The sequence below is a fragment of the Enhydra lutris genome, unplaced genomic scaffold (assembly GCF_002288905.1).
Source record: "Enhydra lutris kenyoni isolate GAN:26980312 unplaced genomic scaffold, ASM228890v2 scaffoldscaffold75, whole genome shotgun sequence".
Lineage (NCBI taxonomy): Eukaryota > Metazoa > Chordata > Mammalia > Carnivora > Mustelidae > Enhydra > Enhydra lutris.
This window is the reverse complement of record NW_019154159.1, coordinates 623,226-637,906: the sequence shown is the minus strand read 5'-3', so window position 1 is coordinate 637,906 and position 14,681 is coordinate 623,226. Positions and strand designations below refer to the sequence as shown.

The 14,681-nt window shown below is 48.6% G+C and overlaps 1 protein-coding gene across 1 annotated transcript in view; it reads left to right on the top strand.

Moving 5' to 3' along the window:
• LOC111160411 (growth factor receptor bound protein 2) overlaps window positions 1-14,294 on the top strand; it is a 72,167-nt gene extending 57,873 nt beyond the window's left edge. The window contains exons 3-6 of the mRNA XM_022523512.1: window positions 2,414-2,511; window positions 8,324-8,446; window positions 11,223-11,391; window positions 12,165-14,294. Of these exons, the coding sequence (XP_022379220.1) occupies window positions 2,414-2,511; window positions 8,324-8,446; window positions 11,223-11,391; window positions 12,165-12,350 (576 nt within the window). The 3' untranslated portion in view covers window positions 12,351-14,294. The remainder of the gene's footprint in view (window positions 1-2,413; window positions 2,512-8,323; window positions 8,447-11,222; window positions 11,392-12,164) is intronic.
• The last annotated feature ends 387 nt before the right edge of the window (window positions 14,295-14,681 follow it).

The following is a 14,681-nucleotide window of genomic DNA, read 5'->3' as shown; positions in this document are numbered from 1 at the left end:
TATATCATTGCAGGAGTTAATAAAATATAATTTTTTTTTTAAGGGAAAAACTAATGAGAAGTTTTCATCGCCGAGGCTGCTGGGTTTACCTGCAGCTGTGTTGTTTTTTTCTTTTCTCAGATCTCTCTCTTCACATTTATTAGCTCTTGCGGGATTTGCCACTTTAGCCAGTGCAAACCATTTTCAACTTACGACCATCACAAGTCGAAATGCTTGTAAGAGCGCCTGGGTGGCTCAGTCAGTTGAGTGTCCAGCTCTTGGTTTCAGCTTGGGCTGTGATCTCGGAGTTGCGGGATCAGGCCCCACACTGGAGCGTGGAGTCTGCTTGGGATTCTTTGCCTCTCCTTCTGCTCTTCTCTCTCTCCCCCCACCCCCAAATAAGTAAATAAATAATCTTTTTTTTTTTTTTAAGATTTTATTTATTTATTTGTCAGACAGAGATCACAAGTAGGCAGAGAGGCAGGCAAAGAGAGGGGAGGAAGCAGGCTCCCCGCTGAGCAGAGAGCTGGATGTGGGGCTCGATCCCAGGACCCTGGGATCATGACCGGAGCCGAAGGCAGAGGCTTTAACCCACTGAGCCACCCAGGCACCCCTAACTTTGTCTACCTTAAATGGGATCAGAACACTTACAGTAAAACCTCCATTTAGGTGGAATCATTTAACACAAAACCAGTTTCATAAATGAAGCATAGACTGTCTCGTGTAATGTACTGAGTGAGAAGCAGAGCGACTGTGGGGCAGGATGGCAGTCAGTGCATCGGCTCTGGACCCTTCCATGGCTGCCTGGGAGCTTCAGCTGCCCAGCACCATGAGCGAGCACAGGATGGTGTATTACTAGCTCAGGGAACTATCAAAATTCAAAACTGGAAGTACAGTTTCCACTGAATGCCTATCACTTTTACTCCATCATAAAGTCAAGAAATCATAAGTTGAACCATTGCAAGTGAGGGACTGTCTGTACCTACACATCACGCATTCTCATGAAACGGTCCAAGTTCTGATATGGTAAAGAGTACGGCGTCATTTAGTTTCTTGAATAAATCATTTTGTAAAGAATTTTATCAACTTTCTTGGCAGCGCCTGGCTGGCTAAGTCAGAAGAACATGTGACTCTTTATCTTGCTGTCATGAGTTCAGCCCCATGTTGGGTGTAGAGATTACTAAAAAAAATAAATAAATAAACCTAAAAACAAAAAGAACTTTACCATCTTTCTTATAGAACTTTATTGCATAGTGTAGATTAACTGCCACTGTACTGGTCTCTCTACTTTCTTGTGTTTAGCACTTTTGAGTTGGGCTCATATTTCTATTTTCTCTCTTAAGCCACCAACTTTTTAAAATGTCTCTGCCTGGGCAGAGTCCTAGGGCACCTGGGTGGTTCAGTTGGTTGACTGTCCCGACTCTTGATTTCAGCTCAGGTCATGATCTCAGGGTTGTGAGATCGAGCCCCACATTGGGCTCTGTGCTGGACGTGGAGCCTGCTTAAGATTCTCTATCTTCATTTCTCCCTCTGCCCCTCCCCCCACCAGAAATAATAAATGCCTTCTGTCCTTTGCCTTTTGTTAGAAATCTAGAATTCAGAGGTGGCTTTTCTACTACACCTATTCAGTTCCTTGTACTACCCTGTGACGTCCTGGCCTGGCCCATCCGTGTAACGAGGAGCAGTCTGGGACTTCAAATCTGTGCGTGATGTGCTAAGACACAGCCTTGAGTAGTCATGTCGCGTTTGTAGAGAGTGTTTCCAGTCTGGGAATGCAGTGTTACAGTTTTATAGTCTCTGGATCTTCCCCCGTGAACTGGGCTAGTGGTTGTGCTTCCAGCATTCCCTACCTCAAGCCCATTGTGGCCCTGAGGGTAAGTGGAGTAGGACTTGGGGTGCTTTTTCGCTGGAATATGCTTTGTGTGTGAGGACACGTGGGTGGGTGGTGCCTGCTGGCAGCAGCTGGACGCCTGTTTGGTGGCTGACCCGGGATTGGGTCCCTGTGATCCTGAAGATGGCCCAGAGGAGCTCTAGAGAAGTCTTGAAGCTCTCCCTGCGGCTGCTGCTCCCTGCAGGCTTATTTAGTCCCTGGGGGGCCCCCTTCATTCTCCAGCACCAGCGCTTGCTGGTTTCCGGAGACTTCATTTCATCTGTCCTGCTCCCATCTGCTTTCCTACCGAGGGGTTAGTGCTAGAGGTTCGGGGGTCAGACTCTCTTTTTCAGAGACCATTTATTTTACTTTTAATTTAATTTTAACTGTAAGAGTCGATGTGCTGGTTGTTTGAAGTCGTGTGATGTCTTGGGTCATGTAACTGTTCACACTTCAGAGAACCAAACAAACCTGAACGGCCACATAGTTGTCTTAACGGCTGCCTTTTTTTTAAGAGTGTGAAAAGGAAATGATTTGATTTCCCCCCTCCTTATTTCTTTTTAGGTTTTGAATGAAGAATGTGATCAGAACTGGTACAAGGCAGAACTCAATGGGAAAGATGGCTTCATCCCCAAGAATTATATAGAAATGAAACCACATCCGTAAGTTGGACGCTACTGGTCTTCCAAGAGTCAGACCCATCTGCTTATTTCAAATAATGTTTTTATTTTAATTTATAATGTTTTTAAAATTGAGGTCCTTGGGATGGTTGTCACACCTTTTACTCTGTCTTTCCAGAGAATTCACAAGGCATGTTGATTTTGCATGTTAATAGTACGATATAATAATAGTCCACGCCCAGCACAGAACCCGCTGCGGGGCTCAGTCTCACGACCCTGCGATCATGACCTGAGCCAAAGAGTCAGACACTTAATTGACTGAGCCACACTGGTGCCCCAGTGGTGCATGTTTTAGACTGATCTTTAATGAAGTAGTTGTTTCATTTAAAACAATAGTTTCTATGCTAATACGTAATAAAGTACATGTCTTGGATTGATAATAGCTGTTGGTGATCTTCAAATAATAAAACTATAGAAATGCCTTTCTGTGATTCTTTTTCATAAAACCCCTGAGGCCAGATCTCTTTCATAATTCTCCATTTTTTGAGTCTTAGAAAGTGTACTTATCACATGGTTTTGTTGATACGTTTGATTGCCCTATAGGACTGTATCTTAATAATCTTTGTATCCCCAGAGCAGTGTTTGGCAATATAATAGGTTCTCAATAAATGCTTGTTATAATTACTATTCTTGCCTACCACTTAGGGTTCCCACTTCAGAGAATTCAAAATAATCTCCTACCCCAGGCCATTGAGAGCAGGGAACTTTTTTCTTTTCTTCCTCCCTCGGAACATCCCCTCCCCCACTCAGTTTATATTGGTATGTGACGTGGTGGGGCTGTGGGAACCCTTGATGTGGTGGGGCCGTGAGAACCCTTACCGACCACCGTCCTCTCACCTGCACCCTCCACCTCCTCCTCTGGCCCTGCTCCTCCTTCAGCAGCGGTCCCTTCCGTCCCTCGTACGTCAGGAAGCTGAGGCTCAGTGCCCAGACTAGAATGCCATTGGGATAAGGAGGAGCAGTAGTTTCTGTCTACTTAATTTAACACAAATGATAAGTAAGACCTTTGGATGACATGACCCACCTTGAGTGGCAGCCCATTTGTCCCTCTCCTTGTGTCACTGCTCTAACGCGTGCCTGTCCTTTCTCTTCTCCGGAGCCTCCAGAACAGAGATCTTAACTGCATCTACTCGTACACAGCTCAGTGTCACAGAGTTCAGAGGGGCCTTCGATCATCTAGTTCATTCCTCTTTATCTTAAAAATTAAGAAAGCTTCTGGTATTTTTATTTCAATGCCAGTAATTTATGAATTTGGTTCACTTTGTAAAAGACAGTGTAGAAAACCATAGAGCAATATAGGAGTTTCTCCCCACGTACCTCGCCCTTTTGGAGGTTACCACCATGGCAATTAAATGTAAGCCAATTGCTGTCTTTTTTTTTTTTTTTTTTTAAAGTAGCCATAAAAAAAATCTTCAAAGGTGTATGTGGCAGGGATTCCTGGCCCCCTATCAGTGGATTAATAATGCCCTTTGTTTGAAGTCCCTGCAACACTAGATTAGGGGGTTATTTTTTGTAAGATTTTATTTATTTATTTGAGAGAGAGCGAGAGGGGAGAGGTCAGAGGGAGAAGCAGACTCCCTGCTGAACAGGGGACCCACCCCACCCCCACCCTGATGCAGGACTGGATCCTGGGACCGAGGATCATGACCTGAGCCAAAGGCTGATGCTTAACCAACTGAGCCACCCAGACGCCCAGATTAGGGGCTTACACACATCATGCCCGGGTTATTAGAATGTAGGAACACATGGTAGTAACCAAGAAACTCCAAAAGATGAACACAAGACACTATAGATGTCCTGGGAAGTGGACTAAGCACAGCTTTGCACTCTTGTAGCCACGTAGTGTCTATGTGCGCTGTGGGGACTGTGTGGGCTTTTCACGGACAGCATCACGGAGTACGCTCCCCAGGGAGAGGCAGTTGGTAGCGGTTCCTGCGAGTGGGAGCGGCTCTGGATCATACAGTGGCTCCTCCCTCTGTCCGAATACACCAGATATGCCGTATACATCTGTTCCTTCAGTCGGTCCTCAAAATAGATGGAGCGGTGGCTAAACTGTATGTAAAGGACAAGATGATAAATATTTTAGACTTTGAGGACCATATGCAGTCTCTGTCATTTCACGTATTCTTTTGAATTTTTAAAAAATAACCCTCTAAGGGATGCCTGGGTGGCTCAGTGGGTTAAGCAGCTGCCTTCGGTTTAGGTCATGATCCTGGAGCCCTGGGATCGAGCCCCACATCGGGCTCCCTGCTCCACAGGGAATCTGCTTCTCTCTCTCTTCCTCTCTTTTTCTCTCTCACTCGCTCACTCTCTAAATAAATAATCTACCTACCGTAAAAAAAAAAAAAAGTAAATTAACCCTTTAAAAATTTGTAAAAGTGGGGCACCGGGGTGGCTCAGTGGGTTAAACCTCTGCCTTCGGCTCAGGTCATGATCTCAGGGTGCTGGGATCGAGCCCCACATTGGGCTCTCTGCTCGGCAGGGAGCCTGCTTCCCCCTCTCTCTCTGCCTGCCTCTCTGCCTACTTGTGATCTCTGTCAAATAAAAAAAAAAAAAAAATCTTAAAAAAAATTTTTTTTTTTAAGTCGGGGCACCTAGGTGGCTCAGTTGGTTTAAGCAACTGCCTTTAGCTCAGGTCATGATCCTGGGGTCCTGGGATCGAGTCCCACATCGGGCTCTCTGCTCAGGAGGGAGTCCGCTTCTCCCTCTGACCCTCTCCCCTCTGATGTTCTCTCTTTCTCTCTCAAATAAAATCTTCTAAGAAAGATTTTGTAAAAGTCTTAGATTGTGGGCCATACAGAAACTGGACATATTTGGGCCAAGGGCTCATAGCATTGCTGGCTTCTGCACTCGATCCAGTAATCATGGAAATCAACCTCAGTTCCTTTTCATTTTCGTATTTCCAGACTGAAAGGGAATTCAGCAAAATATCATACTCTGTAATGTTTATATTAAATAAAATGCCTATGGCTCTGTGTCCTTGTTTTCCTTCGGATTGTTTGAAATGACATAGGCCATTTGAATCCGACTGTTGAGAAAACACAGGAAAGGCCTCCTTCCTGGGAAAGCACAGGTTACTGTCCCAGTTGCCTGATTGCTGGGTTAGCCCTCGAGGAAGACTCTTGCCCTGCCTCACCCTCTGTAAAGGTCCACTCTAAAGAACTCTGGAAGAAGAGTTGATGGGAAAGCCTCCAGGGGAGCTTCCGTGCTGGTGTTTTTTGCAGAGTCTAGCTGAAAGGCAGGGAGTGCTCCCCCACCCCCACCCCAGGCAACGCTCTGAAACAGGAAACCGTATTGCTGAAGGGACCGTGGCCATGGGCCTGTGGAGTGGTTGGCCTTGGGGCGCACATCGTGTTCCGGGACTGCTCTGTGACTAGACATCCAGAAGTACAGGGTCCGTGTCCCTCCCGTAGCAGCGGGAGAGCACCGAGCACCAAGCCCCTCTTTCCTCTCCTTCCTCTCCCCCCACCTTCAGTTTTTGCTAGGAAGAGGGAAGTCTCCAGTGGAGTAGGACCTAATACAGCTTTCGAAGTAACAAGTTAAACACAGACAAGGAAGCGGTTACCGGCTGGTGTTGGAACACACTGTTGTGCGCATTGGGGGTGGGTCCAGATCTGAGCTTTTCACACTGGGTGCATATGGATGGAAGCCTGTGGAATGTCGTGAAGAATTAAATTGGAAAATGAGCCACCTCCTCCAGTTAGCTTTCTCCTTTGCTTATTTGTGTTGTAGTACAAACCCATCTTTTAAAGATTTTTAAAATTTTGACCATAGCCACGTAGTTAACACTCAATCACTGTTGAAATGTCTTAATGGAGAGGGACCGCTCTTCATGCGGTGCAGATACCCTTTATGTTGTGGGACGTCCTCAAGAGAAAGAGGGACAGAATTTAGTAAAAAATGGAGACAGATACAAAAGAAGGCTTTAATAAAATGGTCTGCAGCTGATTTTCTATTTTTCAGTCTGGGGGCTTGTCATGGAAAGTTCCAGTTTAGAGTCTCTATTTCACTGAAGTTTATCTTTTTTCACTGAGAATAAAACCGACTTCATCTTCAGCTGGGGGCTGGAAAGCCCTGCAGCTGTGGCCGCGTACGCATCAGACGCCGGGGCCGAGGTCCGCGCAGAGCTGCCGGACTCGCTGCCTCTGGGGAGCTGTGGGGGAAGTCTTTTTTCACTTCACAAACATCTAGGCAGTTTTTAAAATTCATATTCATTATTTTAAAACAGGGGGAAAGAAAGGAAAATACCTGCTTGGTGGGCAGATCTTGGGGGCTTGGGAGGAAGAGAGAAGAGAATGGCTGCTGAGTGACTTTACCCCCTCTCCTGGCCATGCTTATTGCCCGCGGGCACATCTCAAACTTGAAGGCTCTAGAGGTTACTATAGAAAATCTCTCAGTGGTCTAACTAGCAGCTCACCTCTTTCTGTTTGAGGTTTTTTGTTTTTTTAAGATTTATTGATTGAAGGGCACCTGGGTAGCTCAGTCGGTAAGCATCTGCCTTTGGCTAAGGTCATGATCCCAGGTCTTGGGATCAAGGCCCGCATTGGGTTCCCTGCTCAGTGGAGAGCCTGCTTCTCCTTTTCCCCTCCCTCCGCTTGTGTTCCCTCTCTCTGTGTCGAATAAATAAATAAAATCTTTAAAAAGATTTACTGGTTGATTCAGAAAGAGAATGTGCAGGGGTCAGGGAGCAGACTCCCTGCTGAGCACAGAGCCAGATGCAGGGCCTTGGGGCTCAATCTCATGAGCTCATGATCACGACCTGAGCCAAAACCAAGAGTCAGACACTTAACTGACTGAGCCACCCAGGCGCCCCAGATAGGTCTTTATTAGCTATAAGTAATATCACTGCTTTTTAAAATAACAGCGCTTAGAGACAGATTTGAAGAGAGAACAGTGTTCGCAGTTCCCCCATCCTAATTAGTAATGGTTTTCATGTGAAATAGCGGCTGTGATGTTAAGCTTTTCTCACCCTTCCTGCTCCTCTCCCCCGCCCCCTTCCTCCTCCCCTTCCTCCTCCACGGGCCAGTTGCACCCATAGTTTTGCATGAATTCACCCACTTTTTCCCATGGCCAAGGTGAATTCACAGTGGGAGCAGAAGAACCTATAACCTGTTTCAGTGAAAAAACCGAGTCTTGCAACGAGCTGCCTCTGTGTAGGATACGCTGTGACGTTGCTGCTGGTGCCCGGAAGCTCCTGGCAGTGATGGCAGAGAGAGGTCTCGAGAGGGATGTCACAAAATCTGCCTTTGTGACAGCAGAGGCTTCTCTCTCAAGGCCTGAACCTCTTCACCTTGGGCTGTTACGAGAAGTAGCCCCGTCTCCAGTTTCGGGGCCTTCCAGTTTCCTGCCTCTGTTTACTATAATCCCACTGTAGCAAAGCTTCGACCTTGTCAAAAGGCTGTGAGAAGAGGCCTGTCTCTTACACGGTTCTTCCAGTGCTTCATACTGATAGACCTGGGCTTTCCCTGGTGCCCTGAGTCAGTAGGGAGCCTGGTGGGCTCGGGCCCAGAAGGCCCAGCTTTAAGTGTCTTCCTCTTTAAGGAGAGTGGCCCACAGTCATGCCTCATGATTCACTTTCTGGAGAGTAGGGTAGGGTAAAGGCGTTTGAAGGGAGATGTTCCGTGTCTCGAGAGAGAAGCCGACTGAGTGGTTTGTGGGACATGTTGACACTGGAGGGTGAAAAGGGAGGCCCCTTCCTTTGGCAAGAAGTGTTCTGTTACTCACATTTTGGAGGCTGGATATCCCGTCTCTTTGTGGGGAAGCAGATGTTGACTGGCTTGTCTTCCTTCCTTAGGTGGTTTTTTGGCAAAATCCCCAGAGCCAAGGCAGAAGAAATGCTTAGCAAACAGCGGCATGACGGGGCCTTTCTCATCCGAGAGAGTGAGAGTGCCCCCGGGGACTTCTCCCTCTCTGTCAAGTAAGTACTTCCCGCTCTGGTCCCCGGAGACCTCTCCCTGCTGATCGGAATTGTGTCTGGCTACACACACCGAAGGTTGCCAACCGATAGTTGTTTAGCCTAATAGTGGTTTACCAAAGCAGAATATTTTACATTAAAATAGTAATTTCTGAAAAAAAAAATGCATTGTAAAATAGTAATTTCTGGCTCCTCTTAAAAATTAGTTCTTCCAGCACGGAGTGTCAGTTCCTGTGTGGAAACAGTCTTCAGTTGGTCGCATTCTCCCTATTCCCCCACCCCTCCACTGTGCCTTTGCTTGTACATGCCTCTTTCCTCGATTGGCCTCTAGGGGATCCCCGCCGCCCTTTCTTGTCGTATGACTGGTCACCCTTTTAGCTGGTTTTGGGGACCTTTACCAGATGTCTAGCTTAAATCCTCCACCACCGTCCTGGGCCTCTCAATTTAACTTTAAAAGGTTACCACAAGGGTGGGGGGGTGTTTTGCTTTCCCCAGTGGTAAACTGTGCAGAGGAGCTGGTAAGCAGGGAATGGGGCAGGCAGGGAGTTTACCACCCCAGGAATTGTGGGGAACCTAAATGGGAATTTTGAGGATTTCAAGCACATCACTTCTCATCTGCAAAATAAGGATTTTTAATCAAATTGTCATTTCCATATGTGTTTTGACTCAGTCCTTTCTAGTTAATATATTACCACAGGAACCCCAGATCACTGGGTGTTATAGTAAGTGATGAATCACTAAATTCTACTCCTGAAACTAATATTCTACTATATATTAACGGACTAGAATTTTAAAACTTGAAGGCGGGGGAGGGGAGACTCAGATCACTGTTATAGATCACATTGATTATTTTTACATGAAGACCATAAGATAGTTTATTTGCCATTTGCAAACAATGTAAAGATTTTTCCGTTTTCAAAACTAATCTTGTTTCTTCTTAGGACCAGTATAGGTTTTTTGAAATGTAGATTTAAACTTAATTTTTATATTCTTTTTCTCAGTAAAAGTATGGGAGGTGGTTTTAGGCCATATTCACAACACCACACAGATATGTGTCCAGTAGAAGTTAGTTTTTAGTCCCAGCGTGAAAATATTAAACCGGATCTGTCATCTGTTTTCCTTGCATTTCACACGGACCCGAGTGGAAAACAGTCCAGAACGAGGAGCGCAAGCAGTGCTCGCGAGTGAAGTGACTGACGGCCGCGCCGGGGTAGCGGGCAGCGCGCAGGGGAGGCCTTGGTTACACCAGTCGCTGCGCGTGCTCACGTGGTAGCTGCTGGCGAGCTCCCAGACCATTATTCCGTTTTATCAAATAAAAACTTAAAATCCATGCGTTTATTGTTTTAGAAATAAAATTTGAAACAGATATCATTACCACCTTTAACAACACAAAGACCTCAAAGGAGTTTCCAGAATCCAGTCTCTAAAAGGTTTCTCTAGTCTCAGGGTGGGAGTCAGTGATGAAAAACACCGTGGCAGGTAACAGGTCATTGTCTGGGACCCTGGGCACCTTGTGGAAACCGTCTGCATGGCTGCCGTGGGAGTGGGCTTTTGTGGGGCCAGAAGCGGGGCGTGGATGTGTCTGCCTTCCTCACCGCAGACTCCGATTCGAGTGAAAAAGCAGCTCTGGTTCTAACACTTGGGATCTCCTACTTGAAGCCCAGTGCTGCCACCTACTGGGTGGTTTTTAAGAAGTTTTTCATTTCTTTCCCCCTTGACGACTGAAGGAGCGGAGACAGCATGTCCTTCATTTACATGTCTTCATAGAGCACTGTTGGAGGCCTGGGTACTGGCGTCCGTGCCAAGGACCCAGCAGCGAGCAGGACAGGCAGAGCCTCGCCTGGCTTGTCGGGGGTGATCCACTCCCAGTTGCAATCCCACTTCTTTATAATTTATTTTTTATTTTTTTTATTTGACAGACAGAGATCACAAGTAGGCAGAGAGGCAGGCAGAGAGAGAGGAGGAAGCAGGTTCCCTGCTGAGCAGAGAGCCCGATGTGGGGCTAGATCCCAGGACCCTGGGATCAGGACCCGAGCTGAAGGCAGAGGCTTTAACCCACTGAGCCACCCAGGTCCCCCTGCAATCCCACTTCTGCAGGCCGGTGTGAGGAGAGGCATGTTATCCGGTGATCGAGAAACCTCTCGGGACACCGGGTGCCTCAGCCTCTTGTATTTATTGGACCACGACGTTCCATTCTGAGACCTTTCGCCCATGAGTAGAACTAAAATCCCTAAACGGAAAACATGATCTGTACTCCAGTTGCAGGAGAGCTGTTGAAAGTGTGTCCAGTCCCTCCTAGCTCTCCCTCCTATCCCACCTCTTGTAGATTTTAAATATCACCTGAGGTTTTAATGGGTGTTTGTTTGGTTTGTTTTTTGCTTGAAAAGTTAATGAAGTCACACTCTTCCTTGAATAAGACTCTGTTTGGCTTGGTACAGTGCAGGGCGCATGGAGACATGACATAGGTTAGGACATTCTTGATTTTACAGACATCTTCAGAATTGACCTGATGGACAGGGTTTCCCTCTCTGGCAAGGAGTCTCACTATTGTCAGTGGTAATCATCAGTCCCCCAGAGGGCTCTCGGGGGCACTCAGCGTCCTCACTGCAGCCAGGGAGCCGTGTTGTGCTGCAGTCCAGGGCCCCTTGGGCCGCGAGAAGTGTTGCTGGAATCCAAGTTCTCACAAGACGCCTCCTTGATCTGATGGGCGCGCGGCCCCCTGGTAGCCGGGACCGAGCCCTCTGACCTGCCCTGGTGTGTGTTCTCTGCTCCCCCCCAGGTTTGGAAATGACGTGCAGCACTTCAAGGTGCTCCGAGATGGAGCGGGAAAGTATTTCCTCTGGGTGGTGAAATTCAATTCTCTGAACGAGCTGGTAGATTATCACAGATCGACATCCGTCTCCAGGAACCAGCAGATATTCCTCCGGGACATAGAACAGGTGCCACAGGTGAGCCTCCTCGAGAGATCGGGATCATCTCCGGCAATTAAGAGTAGCTCCTCGGGCAGGCGGGCGCCTTCTCAAAGGAGTCCTGGGGCTTCCGTGCTCACTATTCGAAGTATTGCCTGTAGTTTGTGTTATGGGTGTGTAGTTCGAAACAAAATGGTTTTGCCTTTCCCAGAGGCTGCCCTTCCGAGGCGGTGCGTTGCCAGGTACCACCTATGTCTCTGTGGGAAAACGGTCTTTAACGCCCTCCGCTGTCGTATCCCCGGAAGCAAGGGCGGAGGCAAGCCTCGATTGTGAGGTTCCCGTCTTCCTGTGCCTGCAGCCCCAGCGCTGTGTTAGGGGGAGCCCCGCCTGACTGGAGTCAAGCTCTTGACCTTTCGACTCCATAAAACCTTAAGGACTTCATAAGCAATAAACCGATGGGAACTGAAGCCTTTTCCAAGCCGGGGGTTGTAAACCAGAGCCTGACTGCTGTTTCCCAAGTTCCTCCCTGACGGACCGCGCTCGCTTCCACGCCGTGGCGGGACGAGCCCTAGCATGTTCTGGCCTGTCGGGAGCCGTGGTGAAGCTAGCCTGCTCCCACGTAGGGTAGACCGAGAACCTGGAAGGATAAACAGAGCTCGGGGGGGCGGGGGGGGGGGGATGGGAGGTTGTCGCGGGAAACATGGAGGAGTCGGCACACGGAGGTCGCGCTCTCGTGACCAGTCCCCCCAAGCAGGGGGGCTGGCTGTGAGCAGAGACCAAGCAGGTGTTCTCTCCCCGCCCCTCTTCTGCAGCAACCAACGTACGTCCAGGCCCTCTTTGACTTTGATCCCCAGGAGGATGGAGAGCTGGGATTCCGTCGGGGAGACTTTATCCACGTCATGGATAACTCAGACCCCAACTGGTGGAAGGGGGCCTGCCACGGGCAGACCGGCATGTTCCCCCGCAATTACGTCACCCCTGTGAACCGGAACGTCTAAGAATCAAGAAGAGATTATTTAAAGAAAGTGAAAAATTTAAAACACAAAAGAATGAAACCCACGAGCTGCCTTAACAGCAGCCTGTGAGGGAGCTCAGAACACCTGTCCGGGTCACCTGGTGACCTCCTCACTTTGGTTGGAACTTTGGGAGGGGTGGGAGGGGGCGTTGGATATAAAAATGCCAAAACTTACCTATAAATTAAGAAAAGAGTTTTTATTACAAATTTTCACCGCTGCTCCTGTTTCTCCTTTGTCCTCTTTTTCATGCTTTTCCTCTTCTGTCCATCAGTGCATGACGTCTAATGCCACATACAGTCCTAGCTGATGCCAATAATAAAAGAAAAGAAACCAAGCAGGCTGGTATTTTCTCTATGCAAAATGTCTGTTGTAGTCGAGTGACTGAAGGAAGGACAGCCGTGGCTGGGTTCCTCGTGCGCACACAGGAGAGGGCGGGCGGCCCTTGCTGGGCGGTTTCTGCCAGACGGGGAGGGGGGGCAGCCCCCGGCTGCCAGGTTCTTGCGACAAAGTTGGAAATGGAGCAGAGGCAAAAGGAAGGACTGTTAACCCCTCATGGCTTCCTGAACAAAGTCAAACTAAAAACCTTTGTCTCTTCTACATTGTTTCCCTTCCACGTGGCATTACTGAGCATGTTGGTTTTTTCCTAGTGCCTTTTTCCTTATTTCAAGAGTTGCTTATGAGTGGTGTTTTTTTATTTGTTTTAAAATAAGTTAAAGACAGTCCGGAGCTTTTTCAGCCCATTTGTCTCCTCCTCTGTGTAAATAGTCCTCCCCCGGGGGAGGGAAGGAAGAGCAGGTGGAGGAGACAAGTGCGGGCAGGGGGTGCGGGCGGTCTGCCTGTTCTCAGCCACGAGTCTTTAAGGTTCAGCTTTAATGCTTGTCAGCCCTCTGGAGTCCGCCGTGGCTGTCCCAGGGGTGCGGTGCCGGCAGCTGCTGGGGAAGGAGGAGATGGTCCGGCTCTGTCCAGCTCTTCCCACCTCGGACTGGATCTGGCTACAGGGGGCTATGAGAGCCCTTGACCTTGCGAACCCGCCTGGTGCCTGCCCCTCCTCCGCTCCAGCGCCCCCCAGAGAAAACACCCTGGAGCCAGCAAGTTTCAAACACAGAAAAGCCTAAGGGACTTCAGCTGTCGCTCTGTGACCGGATCGGGTTATATACTGTGTTCCCACACTGGGGTGGAGCCTGGGAGCTTTCATTTTTCTTGCTCTGAAAATCCGAGGTATCCGTTCATGGCTTTCATCTTCTGTGTCCCCTGCCTGGCCTGCCCGGGTGAGCACGAGGGCAGCATGCAGACAGCAGCCGGGTTTTCGAGGCTCCATCCGCAGTGGGCTGTGTCTGTAGCTGCTGCCCCTTCTCCCCCAAGGAAATGTCTCCGTGAAGCAAGGACAGTTGGGGAAGGACAAGTGGGAAATGTAGGAAGGCCAAGGCCATCGCAGAGGTCCCTCTTCTGCCTTGTCAGCTGCTTGTCCCTCATAGTGATGTGCCTGTGAACTTTCTCCTCCCGATCCCCTGCCGGCAACAAAAGCGAGGCACCCCGGGAGCTGGTGACGGCCTTTGGGTTCTGAAGTGGTCGATTGGAGTCTCCCCTGGACTCTGCTTATGGAGCCGGACTTAGCCCAGAGTGCTCAGGCCCCGGAGGCAACTGCTCTTCAGGACAGAGCACCCACCCTCTCGCTCCCTTTCTGGTAGCTTCTTTCCTCGGTGATAATAAAAGGAATCTCTGGCATTCTACACCTGGACCATTTGATTGTTTTATTTTGGAATTGGTGTATATCATGAAGCCTTGCTGAACGAAGATGTGTGTGTATATATTTAAAAAAATCAGTGTTTAAATAAAAAGACCTATGTACTTAATCCTTTAACTCCGTGGATAGCATTTGGTAGGTAGTGATTAACTGTGAATAATAAACATCCAATGAATTCTTCACTCTGTATCTTTTCTCTTTTTTCCACCCCCCCCTTCTGCCTTACTTAAAATAAAAACCTAAAAGCCATGTCAAGTGTCAGGTAGGACTCCCGTGTCCTATTTTCCCACTCGCCCAGCTCCCTGGGGGTGCGCGTGGATCTTGCTGGGCCTGGAGAGTCGCGCGGCCCACACTCAGCGGCTCATCGGAATCCCTGGGGCTTGTTCACAGTGTGGACGCCCAGCCAGCGCCCTTGGGAGCTGGGAGATGGTGGCTGAGGCCAGGCCTAACCACACTGCGCCGGCTGGTGTAGACCAGACAGTGGTGTTTAGGGAGAGCATGGACAGAAACTAAACCCAAGGAATTTCCACTTACATTCTTGGTCCCGTTGGTAAATAGAGTGCATCGTG